This window comes from Argopecten irradians, chromosome 3, assembly GCF_041381155.1.
Source record: "Argopecten irradians isolate NY chromosome 3, Ai_NY, whole genome shotgun sequence".
NCBI classification, from domain to species: domain Eukaryota; kingdom Metazoa; phylum Mollusca; class Bivalvia; order Pectinida; family Pectinidae; genus Argopecten; species Argopecten irradians.
This window is the reverse complement of record NC_091136.1, coordinates 28,937,112-28,964,976: the sequence shown is the minus strand read 5'-3', so window position 1 is coordinate 28,964,976 and position 27,865 is coordinate 28,937,112. Positions and strand designations below refer to the sequence as shown.

General features: G+C 33.7%; 2 protein-coding genes across 5 annotated transcripts; both read right to left on the bottom strand.

Moving 5' to 3' along the window:
* Window positions 1–414: 414 nt before the first annotated feature.
* Window positions 415–21,050, bottom strand: LOC138318126 (leucine-rich repeat-containing protein 74A-like). Of its 4 annotated transcripts, XM_069260244.1 has the most exons (16): window positions 20,618–21,050; window positions 18,797–19,218; window positions 15,722–15,757; window positions 14,007–14,042; window positions 12,887–13,074; window positions 12,459–12,566; window positions 12,066–12,159; window positions 11,166–11,221; window positions 10,434–10,512; window positions 9,163–9,248; window positions 8,738–8,932; window positions 8,259–8,354; window positions 7,202–7,474; window positions 6,395–6,480; window positions 4,542–4,730; window positions 415–2,337 (listed from the first exon to the last, which is right to left on the bottom strand). In XM_069260244.1, exons 2-16 carry the CDS (start codon window positions 19,053–19,055, stop codon window positions 2,232–2,234), a joined length of 1,887 nt encoding a protein of 628 aa, XP_069116345.1. In that variant the 5' UTR covers window positions 19,056–19,218; window positions 20,618–21,050; the 3' UTR covers window positions 415–2,231. The 4 variants fall into 4 exon arrangements, with proteins under 4 accessions (XP_069116345.1, XP_069116347.1, XP_069116346.1 ...); XM_069260246.1 differs by lacking the exon at window positions 14,007–14,042 and having other exon boundaries at window positions 20,618–21,049; XM_069260245.1 differs by lacking the exon at window positions 15,722–15,757 and having other exon boundaries at window positions 20,618–21,048.
* Window positions 21,051–23,329: 2,279 nt separating this feature from the next.
* Window positions 23,330–27,607, bottom strand: LOC138318125 (patched domain-containing protein 3-like). Its single transcript, XM_069260243.1, has 4 exons — window positions 27,307–27,607; window positions 25,759–26,764; window positions 25,211–25,411; window positions 23,330–25,008 (listed from the first exon to the last, which is right to left on the bottom strand). Exons 2-4 carry the CDS (start codon window positions 26,744–26,746, stop codon window positions 23,603–23,605), a joined length of 2,595 nt encoding a protein of 864 aa, XP_069116344.1. The 5' UTR covers window positions 26,747–26,764; window positions 27,307–27,607; the 3' UTR covers window positions 23,330–23,602.
* Between the last annotated feature and the right edge of the window lie 258 nt (window positions 27,608–27,865).

The window sequence follows — 27,865 nt, the reverse complement described above, 5'->3', positions numbered from 1 at the left end:
CTGGCGGCCATGGCAACAAACCTCTGATTCATAATTAAAATGCTTCTGACAGCATGAATTATGACACGTCACAAAATTTAAATGTTATCATTATCTGCAGCTTTGGCGTGATTTCTATGTAAATATAATGTTTAGTTATACAACCGAAAATGACAATATAATGAATGAATCAAAAAATAAGATATATGAATCGAAATTAATTTCAAAGCATATGATTGAATAAAAGATAAATGTAACAAAAAACAAGGCTATAGATATAGATGACTTATAAATCCTATAATGAAAGTTAGACTCATTTATTTTACACTGAGGAGATCATTTTGGAGATTACAGTAAGGTAACGTAAATGTGCGAATCACTTCGTACTTCTCATAATTGTCGAAATCACTTCTAAATTAAAACAAAAGTCACATGTACTTTGCAATGTTTAATCTGATAAACATATACATTCCTCCACCTTTACCATACTCGGACTTTACTACACCATTACAATTATGGAATCAGTGTGCTATTACGAAATATTAATTTTAAAAAAACCTCAATAATGACATATCATATATAAAAGACTTTATCACACTTTTGCCTTTGACAATGAACATTTTGTCCATGCGATGCTAGTGCTGTCGGCGCCGTCATATCAGCGCTCGGATTGATATTAATTCAAGTTATGACGTCAGAAATATCAGCTCGGTTCGATATGAGTTATCAGCACGGGCTGAGGTCTGCTCGATATGTTTTAATAAAGGTCCAATTTGGAATTTTTGACTTTTCGCGTTAGTACGCGATTTCAATTTTGTTGTTCATTTCGAAATTGACCTTCTCTGATTTGCTTCTTAACACATACAATTTGCATGTTTTTATACAGCACTCATCATACACACAATACTTGACTGCAAGGTATGAAAACTATTTTGTACAAACACTAGACTTGTCGATAAGGCAGCTCCGGCGAGCTGAATTTGATTAGTAGGTTAAGACAATAGAACAGAGTGATATAAAGAGAAATACTGATTATTCAAATCCAGATCATACAAAGTAAATTCAGTGTGTTAGTTTATTACTACACAATTAATGGAGCCGACTATACTACTCAAATTGTTAACATAATTATTGATTAAAGTCATAATATATTTGGCACATTTAAACATCACTGATCGAATTACTATGAATTGATCAACATAAAAATGAGGTTAAAGATTACATGCACTGTAACCAACCTTTTTTCGCGGGCGTTTATTCGGGTATTTAGTGGGCAAGAGGAAATCGCAAAATTGAATCACCGCGAAAAATATCCAGTATAATAGAATCATATGATTCTAAGAAAGAAGTCGTTAGTTATGGGCACATGAAATGAAGTCATTGTTAAAATACGTTGGTTATGGTATTCATATGTAAAATTTAACATTATATACGGGTGAATGCTCGCAATGTGAATTCGCTTAATTTGAATAAACAGCAAACTCTTGAGAAGTGGTCTTTTAATGTTATATTGGATTGCATAGGAGTCAGTATTCGCATAGCTTAACAATTTCATTATACACAGTATAGTAATATTATAATGATATTAATGTTTTAGTACAATGATCAAGGTCTTACATGCAATAAATCGTCATTTGACTACAACATGTAATACAAGGTTGCGATTTTTACAACTGTTGTCAACAATAGTTGTGGCATTTAAAACAAAATGAAACAAATTTGTCAAAATTCTACCTCAACTCTCTCGTATACTTGCAATTTGTCCTTTTCACACAGACTTACAATGAATTAAAATTTCACCAAAAAACAGAGCATTTAAAATGCACATATTGTCATCGTAATGTGTTTGCGATTCGGTTAATAAAGATCACAAATATTAATATGCAGAAGTGTTAAGCGCATGGCAAGCTAAACACATATTATGTATACAGTAATTAAAATTAGTAGTAATTTCAAGATAATCACTTATCTTATAAAATATTAATGTCACAGCAATAATTGCTGTTGTGTGGCTAGGCACATAATGTAAGAACAAAGTCAAAAACGTTCAACAGATCAAATCTAGACTCAACAATCTAGACCTAGAAAACGATTGAGTTATGAATGACAACATAAATACTGCGGTACATTCCATTTCACAGTCTATAATGTTTGATGATCAATCAATTTATTAAATTTATCATGCAACGATGTATTTATAACAAACGTTAATTTTCTTAGTTATAATAAAGTATTAAAAGATTTGTCCTTTATCAGGATTTCATCGAGGATTCGTTAGATGACTGGATGGTATGTGCGTAGGTCTCCATGTCCGATCTGGCTTTCTGTTGAATTGTGAGTGCTGCCGTCCGATCAGTTCTATTCAATGATATAAAATCAATCATATACCAAGCAACGATGCTTTGATGTAATATATACACTTGTATAATAAACTTAATCATGTAATATGCGCAACTGTGAAATAAGCATACTCGTGCAAAATGCGCACTTGTGTAATGAGCTTACTCATGTAATATGCGTAGTGATGTAATAGACTTACTCGTGTAATATGCGCATTCGTGTAATATGCCAGTTTCGGAAAACATATCAAGTACATACTACATTATGTAATATTACAAACACTCAAGTGATAGAGGAAAACAAAGGTTTTTTAGGTCTTCGAGTATTTCAGTAACATCTACTTATATATCACCTTAAATATAAAAAGAAATAATGTTGATTTTGACAAATAAACACAAGGCAATATTCACACATGATTTCATATTAATTTCATACCAAAATCAAAAATGGGTGGAAGAAAAAGCTACTTTATTGCATATATATATACTTCATTATTTGTATGTGTGTGTTTTAATGCAGATATCAATACAATACAATCTAAACTTGATAAAACTGCCAGTTCCAAACATCTAGGTACTAACTAAGACAACTTACGACCAAACCAGTCACCATTACGTGCATTCTATGTTTCAGTCTTATCAGAAATAATCGTGATCACTACTTTACTATATGTTATTCTTGTGCATCACACCAGACAGCCAAACAGTTTTGTATCATTCTCGTCGTGGACCTTTGACTCAGGGGACGCTTCGGAGGTCTTAGGGTGAGCTTATTATTAAAGAAGAGATTATTATTTGATTTCTTAAGCACTATTTTTTTAACTTCATCGGGGTATGAAAGAAATTTGGTTAGCAAGCGTTTGTGAGAATCCGTGTAATGCTTATAATTGATTTTTAGACTACTTGATATAATACATTACGTTTAAACGCACGATTGATTTCCCAATGAATTATTTTTTTCCAAATTTATGAGCAATGTCGATATCTCAATTGTGACTTCACGATAACGTCGGGTTTTGACGCCATTCTCGGATTTTTTCTTCAAAGTAGTTTGAAGAAAAATAATCTGGCGATCAGAAAGTCGGATTTAATATGGAAACAAATATTGAAAATATTATTCAAATATGAAGTTTAATATACAAAAGTATCGATCAAAACAAACGGCAAATTATAAAAAAGAAAGTAGAATATATTGTGTAATTTCTAGTCTTTATTTAAAACCCTAAATACTACCACTGTAGTGCGTATTTTGATAGCGAAAATGTCGCTTGTCAAATGTGGCTAGCTTGAATCGTGCATCCTTGGCTTCAATCGACACATCTCATCGATACAATGGAAACCACTGTACATGCAAAAATGAACGGTTTTAAACGTTCCTTTCATCTATGTCTATGATCGCATCGAAGAAGTTAATGCAACTATCGTCTCGCTTCGAGCTCACCCTATAAGGTTGTCGAAGCGTCCCTACGTCAAAGTTTTGCAACTCCTGCGCACCCAGATTATATCTTCTCAACAGTGATTCTACTTCATCAGCCACTAATTAACAAATCTTTACTACAAATTTCCATCGTTGCCCAGCATTTTATTATTTTCTTTGATACCAACCACCATTGAAACATTTTCCGTTACACTTACGTCAATTTACACAAATTTATATCAAATACGATGTTTACTCTACATAACATTGTTCAAGCTTTGCACAGACTTCAACCTATCTAACCACTACAGTTTTTCATAGTATATACTTACTATCAGTCTATAACGATGATTAGTAGAAAAAGAGAACGATCAATATAAATATTCATGTAACGAGCTAATTCAGAGGAAAACATCGTAAGAGGCACTAGTCGACAAGTATTGACATCGCTGAGTATGATAGATTTGAAAAAATCAGTTTCTACTTTCATATTTTGTGATTGTAATCATAGATTTAGATAACTATGTAAATCACAGTTATAATTGAAAATCTCAGCGATAGAAATATTGCATATTTGAACATATTGCACCTTTATCGTTATTTAACGTAAGAAGTATAGTAAAACTCGACAAGATACTGATATAATGTGGATAAAAAAGAGGGAGTGTTCAAATAGATTGCAGTGTACGATAGTTTGTTCTGTAATTTCAATAATTTCATGCATGCGTATTGAAATATTTAATAACATTCAAAATCAAAATGATATTAATATTGTGTGAATGCTTATATTATCCATATTAACCTACCTAGATGTAGGTCTCGATTGTTGCCGTGACGTCGGTCGTGACTGTGTCCTTGACGAAGGTCGTGACCTTTGCCGTGATGGAGGCCTTGAATTCTGCCTAGTCGAGGGTGAAGATGACGTTATGCTAGTGGTGACCCCCATCACCTTCTCAAACCTTTTCAAATACTTCTTCTGACCTTCGAGTAGCTCACTGGATAAAACAAGTACATTATTTTCACCACAAATACGACTCATACAAAATATACTTAATCTACCAACCAGAACACGAATTGAACTACTCACACATTTCTTTCATATTTATAAGAATTATCTCTGAGATGTTTTAAGTGTACATCAGAACTATAGATCAATAGACTTTTAATCAAATTAAGAAAATAAATTGTTAATTTTATTAAGCTGTGCGACGATCGATAAATTAAATCACTTTCAATAGAAAAATCATTCATTCAGCTTAGCTGGTAAACATTGACTCCTGTAAACGTGGATATTTTTGTGAGTGCTTATTTTCGCCATTTACATGTGTTAATCTTTCGCTATTTTCCGCGATAAATACATTTTTAGACTTTTAACAACACAAATAATACATGTACAAAATACTACGCATGAAGGGATTTTTTTGCTGCTAACAAGCAACCTTCGCGTAATTAGCGTAAATCTCCCTCATGTAAATGTCCACGTGTACAGTAAACACGGACATGTCCCATTATAACTAAGGTTAAGGAGTAGAGTATGAGGTGAGTATGTTACAATATACCTCGTTTACAGTAAACACGGACATGTCCCATTATAACTAAGGTTAAGGAGTAGAGTATAAGGTGAGTATGTTACAATATACCTCGTTTACAGTAAACACGGACATGTCCCATTATAACTAAGGTTAAGGAGTAGAGTATGAGGTGAGTATGTTACAATATACCTCGTTTACAGTAAACACGGACATGTCCCATTATAACTAAGGGTAAGGAGTAGACTATAAGGTGAGTATGTTACAATATACCTCGTTTACAGTAAACACGGACATGTCCCATTATAACTAAGGGTAAGGAGTAAAGTATGAGGTGAGTATGTTACAATATACCTCGTTTACAGTAAACACGGACATGTCCCATTATAACTAAGGGTAAGGAGTAAAGTATGAGGTGAGTATGTTACAATATACCTCGTTTACAGTAAACACGGACATGTCCCATTATAACTAAGGTTAAGGAGTAGAGTATAAGGTGAGTATGTTACAATATACCTCGTTTACAGTAAACACGGACATGTCCCATTATAACTAAGGTTAAGGAGTAGAGTATGAGGTGAGTATGTTACAATATACCTCGTTTACAGTAAACACGGACATGTCCCATTATAACTAAGGTTAAGGAGTAGAGTATGAGGTGAGTATGTTACAATATACCTCGTTTACAGTAAACACGGACATGTCCCATTATAACTAAGGGTAAGGAGTAGACTATAAGGTGAGTATGTTACAATATACCTCGTTTACAGTAAACACGGACATGTCCCATTATAACTAAGGTTAAGGAGTAGAGTATGAGGTGAGTATGTTACAATATACCTCGAAATAAATAGAGGTAACTCATTTAAGATTGACAATTGTATTGTCACGCGAATGTTATAGAGCTCATCGAAAATGATAATATCGATAGGTGCATTGTGTCTGAGTTAAGTGGAGATAAAATATCGCAACATTAAATGAATCTGTTCAAAAATCAATTTATATTTTATGAGTACTATGAAATAAGAAGGTACGTATCCTTTCTAAGAATACGATTATTACTAATCAAAATAAACATAAAAGTCATCATCGGCATAGCATTTACAAAGTTTACACATCGAAAACATTACCCAAAATCAATAGCTCCGTCATGGTCTTCATCAAGTCTCTCCATCAGAATCTGTACATCTTTGTCAGATATCGGTATGTTGTTAGCCTGGAAATGTTAAGCCTTAACTCGTTATAGATGCAAGGTATAGTTGTTTTTATTCGCGGGTTAAAATCCGCTGTATTCGCAATCAAGCTAATTTAAACTAACTTAAATATCCGCGAATAAAATGGTAAATTGACACCAAAGATAACCTTATAGTAATTTACAATACGCTAACATTTATCTCAACTATCGAAGGGGAAATCTGGAAACTTTCTCCACTCCAAATTGAAAAAGTATACAGTAGAGCATCAATTGGGGTCGCCCTACTTCTTCGTTTCCCCACAAATACACAGGCCGCTGTATCTAATACTACGAGTATGAAACGCACAAAGTTTATGAATCAGATATATCCAGAAAAACATACGAATTGTCTCCCTTATGCTACTGGTTAATAAAAAGAGTGAGCAGTTGTCAAATAAGCATCTTTATTATTTATATGGGGCTTTTGACAGACAAATCAAAGCACCTGTCTCAAAAAGACAGTGCCAAATGCAAGCAACTATACGTGAATAAACACTTACAGTACATTGTAAATACCATTCTCACATACAGTTTTCAAACACACATGTAGCAATATTGTATTCGAACATTCGTTTATATTTGTGAACTATGTAAGACAAGATGTACACAATATTATATCAGGTATTGCTTTTGTTTGTTAAAGCTGACATGATAAAACATTTTGTTCTAAGGAAGTTAGCGTCATATTTATTTTGCGGCATACCTTCATACCATCTCGGAACTCATCGTAACTGATGGAGAAGTTTTTGTCGGTGTCGAGTCTGTTAAACAGATCCATCCAACGCAGTCTGTTGTCATTGACGTAATTAATGAGGAAGAGGAAGGGGTCATTCATACAATTTTCCTCGCGCTTTTTAATGGATGCCTTTATAAGGTCATGAGCGTTTGTGAATCCCCCGTGTACTACTTTAAACTTAGGCTTCAACTCCTGAATGTCATACACAAGTCTACACGCCTCGCTAGTCAGCCAGGAATCCTAGGCGTTAAACACAAAGACTAATGACATACAAAGCTGAAAACTCTTACCCTAAATATCAAATTTCTATAGCATTATATTTTGTGAACGACATTTGTTGGGTTCAATGGCTACAACTATCACTATAATGATTCAATGTTATTTAAAAAGTAACATTTTCTGATACATATTTGATTTTGAACTAGCTAAAACTATCATTATTATGATTAATGTAATTCAAAAAGTCACGCTATCATATTCATATTTGATTTTGAACTAGCTAAAACTATCATTATTATGATTAATGTAATTCAAAAAGTCACGCTATCATATTCATATTTGATTTTGAACTAGCTAAAACTATCACTATTATGATTAATATAATTCAAAAAGTTACGCTATCATATTCATATTTGATTTCGAATTACATAAAAATATCACTATCATGATCAATGTAATTCAAAAAGTCATATTTGTATATTTATATTTACTTTTGTATTAACTAATTTGGAATGAACTTATATATAAATGAATAAGTGTATTCAAACATGTATAAAAAGGTAAATACGCGACCTCTCAGTGTTAAATAAATGTACCAAGCATTGTAACAAAAACTGCCAAAATACTGACAAAATGGGAAAACATCATACTGTTTGTATGGGCACTCTTAATAAAAGAAGACCTGAAAGGTTTGTTGTTATGTAATCAAAGTCGCCCGTTTTCAAATCTAGGTTAGGATATCATTAACAATATGCATATGCACTGGAGCAAGCTGATGTTGTGCACTGTACTATACCCTACTCACCTGTATCTCTAGCACCTGTATGCCCATTTCTGGGTGAGCATTGATGACCTGGAGGGCACTCTCGGGACCTAAGGTTGTGATAGGGTTCTTACTGATCTGAAACAAAGGTTTTGGTATATATATTACATATATGATATAAATATATTACACTTCAAACAGTCAGTGTACGCGAGATCTGTACATATATCCCTTTTGAACTGTTTAAAATTTTCGGCAATCAATGCAATGTTTTTTCGCTGAACTGGTTATTATATAAAGAACATTTAAATTAAATTGGTGCACTACAGGGCATCGAACACTATTTGCAATTACGATGTAATTAAGTAAATATATAGTGAAATAAAATCCGACTTATTTCCAAGTTTGTAATGTAGATTTTTTAACGTCGATTATTTTTTAATAACTGATTACTAATAGACAATAACAATTTTCCCTCCGATTTTATATATGGAAATGATATTATTATCGAATATACTTACCTTAAGTTCTAATAACACTTTGTTGCTCGCTAGTTCCTGGAGAAGGTTGGTTAGACCATCTGGTCCTATCCTGTTGGCGTCCATTTGTAATACTTCAAGTGTCTCATTGACATTAGCGGCCTGTACAAGAAAGAGGGCACCGTCGTCGCCGATACCATTCCAAGACACGTTGAGGGTTTTGATACTGGTGTTCTCCTTAAAACAGTGGGTTAAATCCAATTTATTATACTATATTTATCATAATTATCATTTTACTGTCATATATTTATTATAATATCTATCATTGTGCACATTTTAATATTTCTATTTTTTAATATATGTGAACTATTCCCTTTTAATTATGTTCACAAATATTTCAGTTTTTGTCAAGGGCTTTCTATTGAGACATTGTTACAACCGTATAATGATAATCATTTGTGACTGACCTTGAGTCCTTGCGCCACGGCTTCAACTCCCTTACTAGACAGGTGGTTCCAACTGATATCTAAAATTTCTATGGTGTCGTTGGCAGCTTAAACAAGATATAAATATACTGATAATGATATTGTGTTACAGAAACTAGTTAAACTCGAAATACTAATGTATTTATGACGAACCTCCTCTCTGATAGAACGAATTTAGGGTCCAGTGAGGACTTAGAAATGTTTATATTTCGTTATATCAACAGTGCAATCAACAATAGTTTTATTATTTTTATATAACATATAATCTAAGTTCTGTAAATTACATTCATACACCTTTTAACAAAGTTGCCGAAAATTGATAAGCAACTAGTCATTTTGTGCTGCTATCCTCTAGTGTTTAATTACGCCTCACGATTAATTTCTTATTAAATGAGATATTCTTAAAGATATTTTTACTATAAACCAACATATTTTTTCGAGTGATTAATTTTCGTGATAACAGATTGCCGCAGTATCTGATGATTGGAAATGTTGTTATTTCCTGGTGGAATGAGATAATTGGTTAAAACTGAGACCGCCATATTACGAACTGCTGGTCGAACTATATAAAGCCTTAGAAATGCAATGGCCATCAATCAAAATAATAGTCTAATAGTCGAGTGCCATTTTATGTTGTCAGGAAATTATCGTATCGATGTAATTCAGAAAATCACAAATTACCTGACCTGCTGAGTAAACCTACATTTTCTAGCTACCGGTTATAAATGTAACCAAAAGCCCTGCCGAGATAATTTTAGAAACGCTAATGGTATTGGAGAAGTAATAACAATTAGAACGTGTAATATGTTACTGCAGAATGATTCATCTCCAGCTATAAATATAACCATGAATGAAGGGGGACAATAAAAGCACTCGATATTTTACTCCAAGTGAGTTTTTAATACTTTTAATATGCAATCCAAGTATTCCCAGATACATATTGATAATTATATTTTCTGTAACACAAGTTTTTTGTGTGTGTATGAAGCTAAAAACATGGCAAAATTGAATATATACTTCTTATGAATTGTTTTGTAGCACTCAAGTTGTCAGCAACCCGACGTTTCTTGGAAAAAACAGACGTAGTCAGACATATACACATCTGGTCGTCTTGATGGCAAGCAAATTCTATACAACCACACCACCTACAAGTTTGTTAATAATACCGTTTACTATGTTAACGTTTGTATCAATTCCCTTTAAACATTACAGTCCTTCGAATTTTTTGTTAAGTTTTTCCCTGATAAACTTACCTAGAGCGGGCCCCAGATGTTGACCTCCTTCTGTCTCAAAATTATTATGACTGAGGTCCAAGACCCGCAAGGAGAACCGCTACAATCAGAAAAAAAACCATTTTAAATGACCTTGAGTGACTCTCTCAGATAAAATTATAGACTTACACATATTCAAGTAGAAATATGTCTAATGTTGGAACCAACGTGTAAAATATACATTTGAAATCCGTTTTAAGAAATAGCTATTAAGCTTTGGCAAGGAAGTATCTTAAGTAAAGTCATTTACAGATATGTGAAATACTAATTTGCCGGTTATTGATTACAGTTAATATTAAACTTATTTACTAAATACCCCACTTTTTGTCAAGATAGAGTTTGAGATATTCAATTTTAAAATATTAGATACATGTAGAAATATCATTCGATTGCGAAATTTTGATCCATGATATATCACATTCAGCTGAATATCATATATGTATACACCCAAAGTCAAATCTCGAAAATTCTATTCGCTAAAATATAGTTGTCAAATTTTAGGTCAAAATCGCGAAATCAACCGACTACACAGTATTAGATAATTTGCCAGAGTTTGCAGTTAGTGATTCAACCTATACTCTTTTATTTAAGTCAATATCACTCATTTGCCGATCTATACGTTTTCAGGTTTATTGACATTTTTTCGAGGATCAAAAATTGCAAATACTTCCTTAAGGCGAATGATTGATAGACATGTGCTTTAAACTAACTTACGTAAAACTGAATAGCCTCAGCAAACAACAAGGCGTCGTTCCTGTTAAAGTGGTTACCTGTCAATACAGAATTGATATTTGTGACACAGAGACTAGCGCCAAAGGGATGTCAGCCATGATAAAAGACTATACATACCGTTACAAATCCTACTGTCAACATTAAAATATACTGTTTGGTTTCCGGAATCAATCATTTTTGAAATCTACCTTTGATTAAATGAAACATTCGACCTAAGGTGGATAAAGTTTAGGTATACTAAAATATCGATAGCCGATAAAACAACATTAAGATAACAATTTCACTATGTATAAGATAATGTATCGTCTTGATGAATATACTTTAATCCATTGGTAAACGAATCCTGATATATTCGTGTGGTGAACGGGCTGTATAGCCTTTCAAGATAAAGGGCAGATAACTTCACAACTAATAGGGGACCACCAGGTAGATCCGTACTTAATTTTTAAATTGAAAGGTAAAAAAACAAGTTAAGGATACGCCTAGCGAAACAAGTGAGTTGTTTTAAGATTTCCAAAAATATATTTGATATCAGTATTCATTGTGATCAGAGAAAAGACAGATTCAGCATTATAAACTGTTAATTTGCAAGATGTTTTGTTTCATATTTTATATGTAAGTGATATCCTCATGGAAAGTTTGTAACATGCATATGAATTACCACTTAGCTTGTGTGTGACCTGTAGAATTTTTGAGGGACATCAAATGACTAGTTGCTATCAAACTTTTTGCATGAGGAAGACATTACCCAGTCTGAATATAAGGAACAGATTGCAAAATCATTACTGAATTTTAAGGAATATGGTACCCATTAATTTAAGAAAAGTGAGGGATGCAGCGACTTTGATTAACTATATACATTATGTATATTGCCGGACTTACCTGATGCATTTAGTGACAGGATATTGTCGTTCTGTAATAACATATTACTGAGGGCCTGTGCGCCGTACGACTGGAGATTATTATCAGAGACGTCCTATATAAACAATCACAGCGCACATCATTCAGCACATAAATCACAGGATAATGCTTTTGTCCTAACAACACTGACTTATTCTAGAAGAAGAAATCATATGCAATATGATTTTAAGGGTACCAATACCTTTTCATATTTTTGTATAATACTTAGTAACTGATATAAACGAAATTGTCGAAAGCTGCTTTGTATTTTATTGAATGAACTAATGTATTCTTTGTAGGACAATTATGGAAAGAAGGAGCAATGTTGAAGTAGTGTTGAAGCTAAAACACGAATGTTGCGTAGTGATTACTTACAAGATGGCTAATGTTATCGTTTATCATCAACATGTCCGTGATATATCGAATTCCAGTTTGTCCTATGGCGTTTCCTGATATCACGAGGTCGGTCACGCTCCGATCAATCTGCAGGAATGATGAGAAAGCTATGATTAAAACACCAATTAAAGCAATCCTTAGGTTTGTCCAAACAATTAATTCTTTAAATAAAAACCCCTAGTTTGATAATCGGTCGTGGTCACTCATTACGTTGTATCAATATTGTGTTTTAATTTATATGATAAATGCATTGCATTATACTTTAATTTTCTAAACACCATTGGAGTATTAATTAGCTACTTATTTTATATGCTTTCTTTGGTGGGTAGATTTTGTTTTCGTCCATTTACCATTACTTGTATCATTCGTAGAGAGTTACAGCAATATCAATCTAATGTTACTCTCACCACCAGACTGAGGGCGACGGCCTGAGTTCCCAGCGGTCCTAAGCCTTGATTTTGTAGGTTGATCTGTTCTTTTTTGAGTCCCCGAAGGAACAGCGACGATGGTGTTATGCTGAATTTGATACATGCCCGTATATAGACCAAGCGTGCCTTCTCCTCTTCTGAAAGAACTTTCCGCTTTGGGTAATTTTCTAAAAGAAAAATGACATAAATGAATTCCAACGAACTGGAAGAGAATACGTTATATTGCTGTTTTCATACTGATATCTTCTGCTTTAAGAATTTTCATTACTCTTATCGAAACATCGTCACAAGTTACAAATACAAACTTCATGCTGTAAATTATATTGGAAGACATGATTGTTAAAAACTGCAATATAAACGTTTACGGAAGTTTAGCAAGACATATAGTAGTGATCAAATGAAATTATCAAAACATGTTCTGTGTGCATTACTCTTTTAACCACTGAAAGAAATGTCAGTCTTGAAAATCCTTGTATATATATAAATACGGAGTATGCCACACAGCTCGAGATTCCTGGATATTTTAAGGGCATTTTTGCCGTATTATTAAAAGTCTGATTAACAATAGTATTTTTCAGAAACAAATATTGGTGATACAGTTATAACTAGGCAAAATATTACACACCAAAATGGGTGTTTAACCGATTATAACCACGAATAAAATATTCATAAGCATGTTGGAAGGTCAATATTGCTGCAAAATAAGATTAATATTAGGTGCATGTATCCATAACAATACGAATTATTACTGCTACCATAAATGTATCTATGGGAATCTACCACAAGGCTACACGTGAGTCATCATAACGTTAAATTAACCACACCCATTAATAAAATGCGTTGATTGACTAAAAATTAATTCCTGGTAACGTCAATTAAACTGAAAAAAAGTTTCTCATACTTCTATGGTAACGTACATGTGCAACTGCATCCAACATTAATCACTTAATTCACCATCATATCATAATGCTACAATTAAAATCCATGCAATGTACCTCTATTCTACAAAACCAAATTTCAAATTAAAAACCACATGCCACGTGAGTGTTGTCTATATCCTATTGGGTGCTTGTACTACACCTTTATAGAAAGGACTTACCCTTTTTGCCTTTTTTATTTTTTGAATTTTTAGGCACTGAAATATGTAATCAAGAAAATGTTCACACAGAAGATATTTCCAATGTTCCGCACCAATACCAGCACCAGAAAAAAAAACCCAAAAAACCCACTCATTTTTGACTACCTTATTAATTCAAAATCAATTAAAAATTATAGTGCATTTACTTTTATAGTTAACTACTCAGCAATTATGCATGTCTGTATTGTTTATTCAAACAAAATACTAAATACCATATGAAAAAACTATTGTTAAATGAAGAGCATCTTTATTTTAATAGTAGCATTTTATATCAGCTACATGATTTATTATTTCGGATGCAAACTCAAATACTTTTGCTATATACATGACAAGTGAAGGTATAAAGGTAATTTTCAATATTTAAACCAACAGTCCAGTGACGAAAGTAATTAAATGTGCATCTTTGTGCTTTAAAAATTGCTTCCCTAAAATAAAAGGAATATGTGAAAGTGATAAAATAATTATATACAAATTGGTCCCATGCAGCCTAGATTTTGTGAAGAAAAACCAAATATCGTGCAATACTGATAATGATATAATAAGGAAGATAAACATCGGCCTCTAGAATAAAATGTGACACTGAGAAAAAAAACGACATTAAAACATATACAATAGAAACATGATGTAATGCAGAAGAAAACATTTTTCCTTTGAAATCCTAGATTTACATATAATACCAGTTTAATGTATCAGAAACTATTTCATAAAGTGATAAACTAGATGTCATTTACCTTATTAACATAATAAATCTTTTAGTTATAGACGGTGACATACACTTACAAATTACAATGAAACTTTATGGTGGGTATTTAGAGATGCAGTCAAGGCACTTATCAAAGGGGAAAACTTCTAATGGCAAAGCAAAAAAAAAGCCAAACATTTACTAAGTAACAAATTCAAGGTATGAGATAACCGTTGATCGTAGAGGAATGCTACTAAATGAAGCATTTATTTCAATTTGATTGCCAGATTATGTAACAGACACTAATTATCTTTTTGATAAAATGAAACTTTAAACATACAACAGTGTTTTAAACTTTTGAATTTGAAATTCACAAAAGTAATTGTGATATGGGGCGGTTGATCATGCGATGAGACCAGGTAAGTCTATGTTTAATATGAAGGAAATCTTCCAGATGGATTTAAACAATAATTTGAAAAAAATAAGATAGGCAGAAGACTGAGAACATACCGTCTCTAAAAAGGTATACGGAAGTTTGTCAAATTGAGATCACAATAACAAGTATCTGGAGTTTTTAATAATAATTTTAAAGAACTATGCCATACTCTCTTATCTATATCATCCCTTGCTCTCTACCAATATATGTGATTCTTCTACATTCATTTTGATTTTATTTCATTTCAATCAATTTTATCAAATACCCCCCCCCCCCCCTTAAAAAAAATAAAAAAAAATAATACAAATATGCAATAAGACCAGGTCGATATGTTACATCCGTGTAAGACTTGTTTCTGTCATGTGAGCGGAAACAGAATTCGGTCTACTACAAAGAAACCTTTAGCTCATATTCAGAATCTATGTTACTGGTTTCTGTAAAATCTATTTTCTATTCACACTCTATAACTAGTACAATAAAGGCTAAACGCATCGATGATGTCCTTTTGTAATGATGTGCCACCATGCAAAATTATAAACCTAGGTGATAAAAACTTACCCGATTTCTTTGGTTTAGCTTTTTCTATAAGCTTTTCTGCAACAACAAAACATTTAATATCTACTTCCGTCTACATTACTAGGGAACTCCTGACCTACGCATTTTCCATTGATCCACCAGTTGACATGATCCATAATTTCCGTTTCCGGATTCTAATAATCAGGGCAATGAAATGGTTATAACGCTGTTTCAAAAGAACGTCAAATGTCAATAAGTTAAGGAATAGTAGATCTGACAACCCTTACTTGCTTATCCATTAATCAAAATTCAGTAAAAGCTTATTCCTACAACACTAAATCACCCACCCACCCCACATACACACACTCACACCTTCCTTACTGTTGTGTCACGCTATAAACAAGAAACCGAAAGAGCAAGGAATTTAAACAAATCATGATGTTTACTGAATACCAAACCAGATTCAAATATTTCATGGTGTTGCTATTTTGTGAAAGCAATCATATGCATTATTTGAATTCATAAAACTATAACCATGCAGACAGTAGGATAAAACAAATGCGTGCCTAAAAGTCTATAGATTTCAATAACGAATCATTGATATTGACAATAATTCATGTTGATAGAATTTTCTCTGTATAGTTAAACGTATGGTTATACATACTCCATTAAATACACACACTTCTGGTGTTAAGAATGCACTACCGCTCAAGTCGTACCGGTATTGTTCGTTTCCGTTGGCCACCTTAAATACTAGACCCACTAATGAAAACATAACTCATTCGATAGAATTCCGACCGTTCTTATTTACGTTTCAACAATTGAGCACGGCTTGTTGAAATAATATCTCAATACCCTAATTATTAAATCTATATTGGATTTTATTTTGGGCCATTGTATGCACCGCGTGCGGTACTACTTCACGTATTCACCATAGAAGACATTTAAACACACACAGAGGGTAGTGAAAAGTTGAAGGAGGGACTTTCAATATAGAGAAGAGGTGTTTTTTAGGGTAATCAGTAAGGTCTTTTACGTCACATTACCTCGACACACCCGGTTCCCCAAATCTGAGTCCTCAAAACATCTCACCATTCCATTGTGAAAGAAGTTAGATTACACATGCTCACTATCATGCTCTCTATCTAGTGTGGATCGATTTTCAATAACTCCGAGACGATTCGTCAAAAGAATTGTCAATAGACAAATGATTTAAAATCAAATAATTGCTATCTCAAAACACCATATCTAGCAATGCAAGTCTAGTTTGTATAAAGTAGTTATGTAATTTAAATTAATTTATATTGAATATTATACCAACATTCCATTACTTAATTTGAACGAGTTAATGTTCAGACAGATTATGCCTATCACCGTGCTTTGAATTCATCATAATGGAACTCATTTAATTTAGATTTAAGGGACACTTTACCATTTCAATACACGAAATTATGTACTTATTCTATCTCGGTACTAAGCTATAAGATGGGAATGTGCATGCATTAAAGCAGATGACTGTCATATTTTTAATTTATACTAACAATCAAAGCAATAATCTTGATATCGTACTTATGCTAACATCATCAAAAGTATTTATCTGACACAATGTTCTTTTAATGATTTAATTTTAATTTGATGATTTTCATTTAATGTTCGTTATCAATAGTAGGTAAGCAAGGCCTTACATGTATGGTGTCCTGATGCCTTTACATGATATAGGCACAGATAGGATCTATAGATACAGAAATACATTCGTGTTGTCAACCAAAGACTATAAAAATAAATTTAAAATCCATTTCAAATATCTACAATAAACAAATATTTAAATTTTGTAAACAGGCATTAAGTGATATTTGCATTTAATTTTCTATCCAAATATCAGAATAGGATTTTGATATTTAATGATTTTTCATGATTCATCGTAATCATACAGTGATAATGGAAATGAGATTTTTTATTTCTCTGTAACTGACATTTAAAGTGGGTAAACAATCAACAAATGCCGTGTCATCTCATTAAAGTACTAATATACCAATAGGAGTTACGTCAGCTTAGACACGTGTTTAAAAAAGGTTTAAATGCATAATGGTTTTTGTTCTATTTATATGTATTTTCCTTAAAGCTCTACGTATTACTGTTTCCATGTTTTAAAATCCTAAATGGGAACGCTCTTAGAAATAGACTTTCAAACATAATAAAGAATTTCAAAGGCAGTGAAAAAACTGATTGCAAATGCAGATTTAGAAAGAGAGTAATTTGTACATTTGATTGTCAACATTTGCCACTTAAGAAAACTTGTAATTTACCGGTCGTCATCACATTACTAATAAGCAAGATACTTCAAAAGACGCCTTTACTAATTACTATACTGCTGTTGTATCTCGACCATTTACCGATGTACAATTTAGAAACTAAAGAATATGTTTGTCATTTGGTGAAACTATCAATTTGCAGTTTGACGCGCGCTCTGATGTAATCAATACATACACCTTAGGCGTTAGTGTTGTCAATGTAAGTACGAGTGTAGTATAAAAACCCATCAAGAACAATCTTGACATGATATCTGATATATAATCAATAGTGTAAATAGTAAGTGTATTCACTCTGTACACGGACCATTTAGCTATATTTAAAGTTCTGTTCATGCTGTGAAAACAAAATTTCACTAGTCCTGTGCCATTTTCTTTTTTGAAATTAAATAAATAAATAGCGTCAATATTTAGAGTGACAAGTATGGAGAGTAGCAACCAAAAGTTCTAAGTAATCTTAGATATTGAAGCCGTGTCTAATATTTTATCATTTTTGTATTAATAAATATTTTTTTCAGAGTTTAACGTGTCTTTGCATGTTATACCTTTCAAACACATTCAGTTGAATTTCAACTCTTATCGTTGGTGAAGAGTAGAATTTCTGTAATCAGTGCATTTACATTGATATTCTTGATTATCGTGTAATTGACTAAAAAATATAAAAAAGAAACAATCGAAACGTTAAACTCACACTTAGAAAAAGTATATTAAGAGCACAGCAAACATTAAAGAATACGTAAATAAAATACCAAGCAATATTCACTCAGTGATATTTTTTATATAAGATATTACATCATGATTTACTTACTGACGTCCTCTAGATCGGTATCCCATCCATCCCCGTCCTCAATGTCAACTGTCAGTGTCCCGCCTGTTGGCTCTATTGCTGCGGTTATCAGTTCGAGCTCAGACCCAAGGTCGGTGGCAGCATGGGACCCCAAAGGTGAGTTAAGTCGTGACGAGGTTTTCGTTGGCCCTCGAGGGGTCTGGCCCCTATCCCTTGGAGTTGCTCTCCTTTGAATTTTACTGGCACTGCTCGCCGGCCTGCTTCCGACCAAGCGCTCCATTTTGTTTTCGGATGTCAGTTGATGTCGACCATTTGCCCAGTTACGATATCACTGTATAACACTGTATTTCACATGTTTGCACCTTTTAATGCACCATGTGAATAAATTAATCCAAATGGCACTACCAAACTGTCTTAAAACCACTTGCAGTATCTAAATTTGCCTAAAAGAAAACGAACATGAAAATGTCATTATTTTACAGACATAATTGATTCCAGTAGTTGTCAATATTTCAAAACAAACAATTGAAAGTAGAAAACATTTTAATACACCGAAGTAGTCCTCTTCCATTCGTTCTGTTCTTTTCTACCTTTTGTTACTATCTTGTTAACGTATACTGACATTTCGGCTTAATTTTTTTAATGCAATATGCATTCTACAAATAAAATTTATTTTCTTCACTGACAAACTCATAACCGCTGTTCACCCGCTAGTCTGTCTATATATCTATATTTATTAACAGGACAGTTGACATACGCCATTACTACCCATACATGTACATGTGACTTACGTTCTTATTGATTTCTTCTCTTTGTCGTATATAAATTGTCGACATGACATAATTCCATAATAGATCTTAATAGCAATCTCAGTTTGATTGCATCTCAGTGCATACCGGAATTTAAAGGCAAGAGAGAATTACAGTATACCTCTTCTTTGAAGAATGTATTTTACCCATATGCAGAAATATCGTATTAGTCTATGTAACAGTGGATTATATAAATCATCATTAAATCGCTATAATCTGACGATCAGACGAGCCCAATCACTAATTAGTCACCAGATCCGCCATATAAGTATTTCTGTTTTTGTACTCGGCCACTGTCATAGGTTTTTTCTTTAGAATAGTTATGGTTGGGCATACATTCAGGTATATCAAATCTCCTTGAAAGTTATTTAACATATCATATGTATTAATTCTGTAGATACGTGTGTAACATGAGATGGTAGTTTGTCAGTCTGTAGAACAGTCCTACTCCACTTGTACAGGGCGGACACTCGAGTATCGATCTTTCAGCTGCATACCATACCCTATTTAATATCCAAATCTACCAATATTTAATTTTGTATCTTTTTTGTCATATGGATCATTTATCTAAATAACTGAAATATCGGTTCCAATCGTTTTAGAGAATGAGAAAAAGTTGAATTGGGTAAAATTCAATATAGCAAGAATTAAGTCTTTAAGTTTTAACCGAATGAATTTTAACCGAATGAATTTAACCGAATGAATTTAACCGAATGACGATTCAAATGGCAATACAGTACACAAAGACAATGTCTTTTGTAACATGAAGTGAGAATGATTTTATGAGATATAAATCTTTAAATACCATGTCCTGCCGTTGCTCAGCAATAATTTAAAAAATGTAAAAAATAATTCTCGAAATCCAATCTTGAATCAAAAAGACCTATGTCATGTATTTCTCTTGAATAATTGATTTTAGTAATTATGATAACATTATCTCATGATTATCTTCTCAGATTATCTGCATTAAAAATCCTAAAATTAAATGTCAACCATTACATTACCTTACTATTACATGAAGAGATGGGCTTACCTAGAAAAATCGTAGTTCATGTAAAATTAACCCGTTCATATCCAGTCCGTTATTCACATGCATAAAATATTCCCATTCTTCTGAAGTCAGTGTTGATCGTATCTAATAATGTTTTCTCCGTTGTATATGGTTATAGGACAGTTCTAGTCGGCGAAAGAAAGTCTTTATCAATAACCGTCAATACTCCATAGGTATAATTACCCTACCCGAGACCGCGACACACCAGAATAGCCTGGCTAAATACTTTGTGTATTAGAAATCTTGTTTGTATAGGAGCTTTAATGACTGTCTTTGTATTGATAACGACTTGCATGTGTTTTAGAAACTGTTCCCTCGTCCGTTTATTGACGACTGAGGTAGTTGTATAGGCTCACACCACATATCTTATATACCACTTGCTTTTGTTTTTATAACGTTTCTAGTGTATTGTAAGTGTGTTGCCATCCCTTTCCATATTGATCACACGGGTTAAATGTCTTCTTATCACAGATTAAGTACACATAAGTAATCCCTAGTAGCAGGTTAGAATGTATAACCGTAACATATATGTAAACGGACTGTAAGATATAAATCACTGTCATTATATCAGAGAACTTGAAACCATACGTCTTTATTAAGTTTGCTTTTTTATTTTTAAATATACTGCTCCACTGCGTACATTGTAATGCTTAGTAACAAATGAGATATACATCACTTCGCTTAATAACATATTCAACCATTGTAGCCATTAAATGCATGTAAATATGATTTGCAATAGAGTGAATAATGAATCACTATTCAATATCTGTTAATGTCTTAAAATATGAGGATAAGCCCCTGCAATGTTGTGATAGTAATTATCTATCCGATTTATTCGATTATCATACATGTATATCTACACATTTGCTTTTATTTATGACAGTTCAATTTATTTTTATTTTTTTTTTAATTTTTTGTATATGTAGGTTGATTAAGATCACACAATATAATTAACACTATCATCATTGATGAGTCCTAGAAGGAACAACCGTATTGTGTTCCTATAGTAGGACCTACAGGTTCTAGCTGGTGAAACTGCAGTGTCGTATTTTGAGATACGTTGTACCTAGCTCAGACTTGAAGGATTCTAATAAGGAAACGGAAATTAATCTAATTTCTGTTATATTTAAAACGGCTTAGTACTGTAGATCTAATATATATCTACGTCTGATTATTAACAGATAATGGTTACACAAAAAAATATATCTGAAGTCAGTGTGAAATTAATGTGTTACCCAGCAAAGTAAGTGTTTATCATTGAATGCATATAATGGATTTTTAAAGCAAGCACCTGTATTTATACCTGATACCGTCAAGGTGACCACACACAGTGTTTCTTATCCTGACAGAAATATTAACATATTTAGTGTTGGTAATTAAACTGAAACCTACTTATGTTAACATCTTAAAAAACTCATTTATTTCTCCCTAATGAACATATAAAATATTCGTAATACGACTGTTTACAAGTGCGGCTAAGGGTATGAGAGTTATCTTCCTTGGATTCTTCATACAAGAATTTCATACAAGTCATAATGGTTTCCAGCGGAACTTAAAGTTGTATGGTCCATCACTTTCGCACTTTTTGACATAGTGAAAACTGTTTAATTGTTATACACATTTTCTCCGATTATCCGAGGTTTAGACTTTCTAATTTGACCACTTTTTATATAGTTGCAGCGCTGGCAGTATTTTAATTATGAAAGTAAAAAAAAAATCCTTTTGACGTGTACACGTAAAACACAGGCTCGAAAGATGCTGATTCATTCCGAACTCTTCCGAACATCATCGCGACAATCTCGTAACACGAGAGTTGTGAAACCAAGAGAAAATGTCAACATTGTTTTTTTTCAAAAACAAAACATGTGGTCGACCTCAGCAACCTGGATAGTGGATATATACAAAGAAAATAATGCTCTCACATTACAATATTTGGTACACACATTATTTTACGGCTATGTGTAAATTTGATGTTTCGAATACTCACTCTGTGGATATATACCAGCATGATTTGCTTATATTAGCCAGAAGGAAAACGTAAACAAACACGTGTGCGCTTACGCTAGTTACCTGGCTCACCACGTGCAGGTCATATCGACGTCAGTCACGTGATACGATTAGGAATTCCGACAAAACCCGAAGGCGCTTCACTAAAAACCAAGAATATATGATATCTAAATTTCGGGTCTCTTATAGGCCGACATCTGCTTTTGGGGAACTAAATCAACAAGTTGCATGTCCATGTTCAAATATCAAATGTTTAAGTGACAAATCATTACAGTGAGAATAGCATGAGATATAATTTTAATGAAATGGTTGATTGGTTATGTAGTAACTCGTTGTCAAATCAAACAATGTGTGATAAATAAATAATATATAAGAAATTTATGAAATATAAGCCATGCTTTGTGATGTGTAAAGAACTACTAAAATGGTGGGCATTTATTGAGCAATTAATTATGCAATAAAATTGGCTTTTTGTTTCGATTTTTTATTTTATTTTCAGGCGGCAATCGGATTTAATTAGCAAACCCATTGAATGAAAAGCTGTAATTATTGCAATAAAATAAAAATTGCCAATAATCTTCAGGTAACATCAATTTAGATTTATAAACTAAAGCTTTTGTGATTGATGACGTTTTCCATTCTAATGAAGTTATGTGTATATATGTAAATAAAATAAAATAACGAATATTTTCGCTATACATTTATTGAAACATTTAACAGTTTAAAACAGTTGATAAATATGAGAAATCAACATTAAACATCATAATTATGCTCTCAATAATAATTCCCTTTATATGATTCCTTTGCATTGTGTAGAATACTGTATATGTCACATGTTGAAGACAAGTGATGTTATACATTTATATATACGTACTTAAGTTCATATCATAATATATACTTCTGTATCACAGATTCTGAAGCATTATATATTATATATACCGCCACCGTTTCATAGCCTGTTCAGATGCATGCCGTATCTTTCTCAGCAGCTCTTCGTTCACGTCCCAACAGCTCACCTGATGCCTTATTGTCTTCTCTATCATTCCCGACGCTGATTGGACCAAATTTAGAGAAGACAATAGGCAATAAAAAGATGGCATGCGCAAGCCCGAACAGGAAAACAAGAATCATCATTTTGAAAAATGTCCTGAATACATATGAGGAAGAGAATATTAAAAGAGTGATCCCTATGATAGATGATAAGGCCGCGTTGAAGACAGGAGACCCCGCCCGCTCAAGGGCAGCATTTACACGTGCAGTACGTGTGTTCCCTTGTACAGTGATAAAAGCGTGACACATGTGTGCACTGGAGTCAACTGAGAAGCCAATGCACATGATAAGTTCGATCATGGTCACCGTGCTCAAGGTCATATCCCAGTAGTACATAAACCCACACACGCCCAAAAGAATTGTCGTCATGGTGACCGTTACGCATGCGATCAGGAATGGATGGGGCATGAACAGAATCGTCATCACACAAATTACGACAATAGCTATGCCCATGGTTTTCAACGTATTTGGCAATATGGCTGCGAATTGTTCGAAATCAAAAAACCAGTAACTATATGCAATAACTGGCAGTTCAAAGTTATCGGCAATTTCTCGCAAGAAAATCATCATTTCGCCCTGGTCTGTTGTCAAGGTGACGTCATTGGAAATTACGTAAAATCTTGAAGCTATTATTTCAGTTCCTGTGTCATCCAGTATGACGTCATTGGCGTGATCTGGCCGTGCGGATAAAAACTTCTGAATACCGGATACAAACTCCGAGGCGTTGGATCCCTTATAGAAATCGGAAGCCTTATAGTCTCTGAGCCAGTTAATCTCAACGTTCGAATTAATAAGTGGAGCTTGTTTCGCGTTTGCCAACATGTCGGTGATTTTTCTCTGCGTCACATGATCATGATACTCGAGTGGAGACGTGCAGACAAACGCCACGGGAACCTCAATAGCAAAGTGATCTTCTATCAGCTTGGCGTAAGTGTGGTAATATGAGCTTTTGTCGACTATATTGCTGAGTAGCAAACCTTCTTTAAGGTTCATACACCCGAACACAGCTGCCGCTATATACCCGATGAATAAAATGACTGCGCAAACCTTAAACACGACATTTGCCAAGGCTTTCTGTAACACACGTTTAGGGAAAGATTCGAGAATCCCCTCATTATCTGACCGTAATTTCGGAGGTTCTCCACCGCAACAGAACACGAAGCACTTGGAATGTCCATCTGCGATAAGTTCAGGTCGAGATTTGGTCCGAAGGCATGTACCACAGTGTCTTTGGGCAGCAACCCGTCTTTCGTTGATTACCATACAAGGCATAAAGAAGGCCAGCTGGTTAAGGTAGCAGAAAATGATAGCAGTTCCTGCAACGATAGCATACGTCGTTAGAATACAAGAAATCAAATTTAAAACAATTAAGTAACGACCATAAAAAATACTTTGAGTAGGTTACCAAATCTTTAAATAAGCCATAGTACTTAAACAAAAAGTTGCTGAATTCATAGTTGAAATTGAAGTGAAATTCTATTGTACTTGCACGGGTACGGACTATATTACCCAACTTACCAGTAAAAAGACAGAAGTTCTGCACTCCGAGGAAAACCGATGTAGCTCCTATCGCAAACGCAAGGAAGTCTGTGACAGATGTTATGGTGATGGCAACGCCCCCTGTTCTCATGGTATGCATGATTCTTTCCTCTATGGAACTCTTCACTTCCGCATCCGCCAAGCAAGACATCAAGATAAACATATCATCCAAACCAATACCTACACAATAAATGTAACATGTACGACTTACAAGTGACATGACACGGAAATCATCCGCGAAATAAAATAGTAAGTGACTGCAACCAGTCGTTGAGTAAAACGCTCATGCAATAAGGAAGGCAAAACTATGCATCAGATACAATATGTGTACATATTAATCGTTATGCATTTTCAATTATCTTCCTTCCCTCTTTCCCACTTTTACTTTTCCGCAATATTTATAGACTAACCGAATAAACAAATAAGCAGAAGTCAGAGTTATTAATACCTGCATAAATCCAGCATTGTTATTTCATTTCTACCTTTCAAAACGACTTTGCATAATTATGTTATATAGGCCTACATACCTAAGACGAGAAAAGGCATGATTCCCGCGATCTCCACGTACTTGACACCTAACGCACTAAGCAAGCCGAGTGAGGATGCAATGGCGAGACAAGTGGCTAAAACACTTGCCCGACCAAGGTTCTGTCTTTCTGACACACAGTTCCCACCGGAGGTTGCGCATCTCGCATACACCAACATTATCAAAATGGTGAGGCAAAAGAACTTCAAATCGCCACTGATGTTTTTACTCAGTTCTTCATCTTTAGAAATTGTCGCTGCATATGCAACTGACACCACCTCTGAATGAAATGACTTCATGGCGTGAAGAAAAGCTTCCTCCCATTCAGCTGAATTCAACAAAGCTTCTATCGTATCTTGTCTTAGGTAGTACCGCAAAAACACCATGGAAGAGAACTCCAGTGTTCCGTTGGAGGAAATGACGTCACCAAAATTTGTGCTGATAACACTTCTGGAAAATATCGGAAAAGTGATGTTTTTTGCCAGAAGATGACTCTTAAAGTTTTCCGTAAATAAAAAATCTCCTGAAACCACACATTTCCCGTTCCTCAAGGCACACACGTCTGAGAAAGTAGAGCTGGTTGCATTTTCCGATTCACTGATGTTTCGCACAAACGCGTCTACACGTTTGATTTCTTCTAGAAATGAAGGTGTCAAGATATTGGACCCGTTTTTAGTTTGTATAATTACGTGGCATTCCTTGTTAAGTCCGATGATTCCTCGAGGGTAAAAGTTTGAACCTGATTTGTCCGTGAAGATTTTTTCGAGATGAGCCTTGTCTTTGTAGACTCTAGCTCCACGTGGGGTGTAAAGAATCTCAGTGTCGGTCTCAGACTCAACATATAGAATACCAACGCCAAACAGCGTGCAGTTAACCAGAAGGCAGACAATAATGATGGCCATCGGATAGCGGCTCACTAGGCGTCCGTACATCTCAAACACGCGCCCAAGACGTTCTTCATGGTGCTTGTAGAACGTCGTGACCGTCATTGCGTTGCTAAATTTGTCCTAAAATAAAGAACAAATCACATATGTATCAAATATATAAACTTTCTTAAAAACAGTTTTCATCTGCAATAAATTTTGATTATATTATAAATGTATTTACTTTTTTGATATTGTTTTTTTAATACATAGTCATTTACATTTAAGGGCTTGGGTCATGAGAACACAACTAGAGAGTAGAGGGCTAAGTAAAATATCACGGCGCTAGGCAAGATATACACAGTTTTATCGTATAAAATAGTAGTATGATTGTGACGTTTTTTTAACCAACAATTAATTCTAAAAAAAAACAACAAAGAAAAACATAGAAAACCACAAGAAAAGAATTATCTTGTGTCTTTGTATATAGAATGACAATGACTTGCTTATCAAATATGAAGAACCATTGGTTAATTTTGCTTTGAAACATGAAATATCTAATGGAAATCTGCCAATGTTGTAGGAAAACAATTATGGTATATGAAAGTAGATTATGTTTATTTTAGATATGAAAAACAATAACAGTGGATAAAAGACTGTCCCATTTACAGGTTAAGTATACTTACCGCTACTGTTGACTCGTAACGTCCTGATAGCCAGCTGATGATCACTGTGTATTGCCTGTACCGAGAGTACCTTATATATACACCAAACTCTCTGTCTCACCTGTCAAGATGTAATCAGCTGCTGGAGATCAGTTTTGTTCATGTCCTGATTTAGAGGAGAACTAGCCATGCGTGTAATCTGGCCGGTCAGTTACAACTGGCCAAGTGCCCATTGTTTGACAGCTATATATGGTACTTAACGGTTATTGTTTATACCCATATAGGTTTTAATTTACAACAAAATAAGAAAATTAAATCTTGCTTTGAAAGAAAAATGGATATATATCTTTAACGTTATCTGTGATAAATTGTTAGTTATTGCCGATGAAAAGCAGTGGATTTCATCATCTATTCTTTCCCAGTTTTTTCCTCTTTTGTTTTTTATCGTGGCTATATAAAAATATTAATAAACCAACAAAAACAATATATACAAAAATGGAAATATACTGTATAACCGGTTGTCTAACACCTAAAAGTGAACAAATGTATTCTAGCAAGTCAAAATTTCCCCATATGGCTT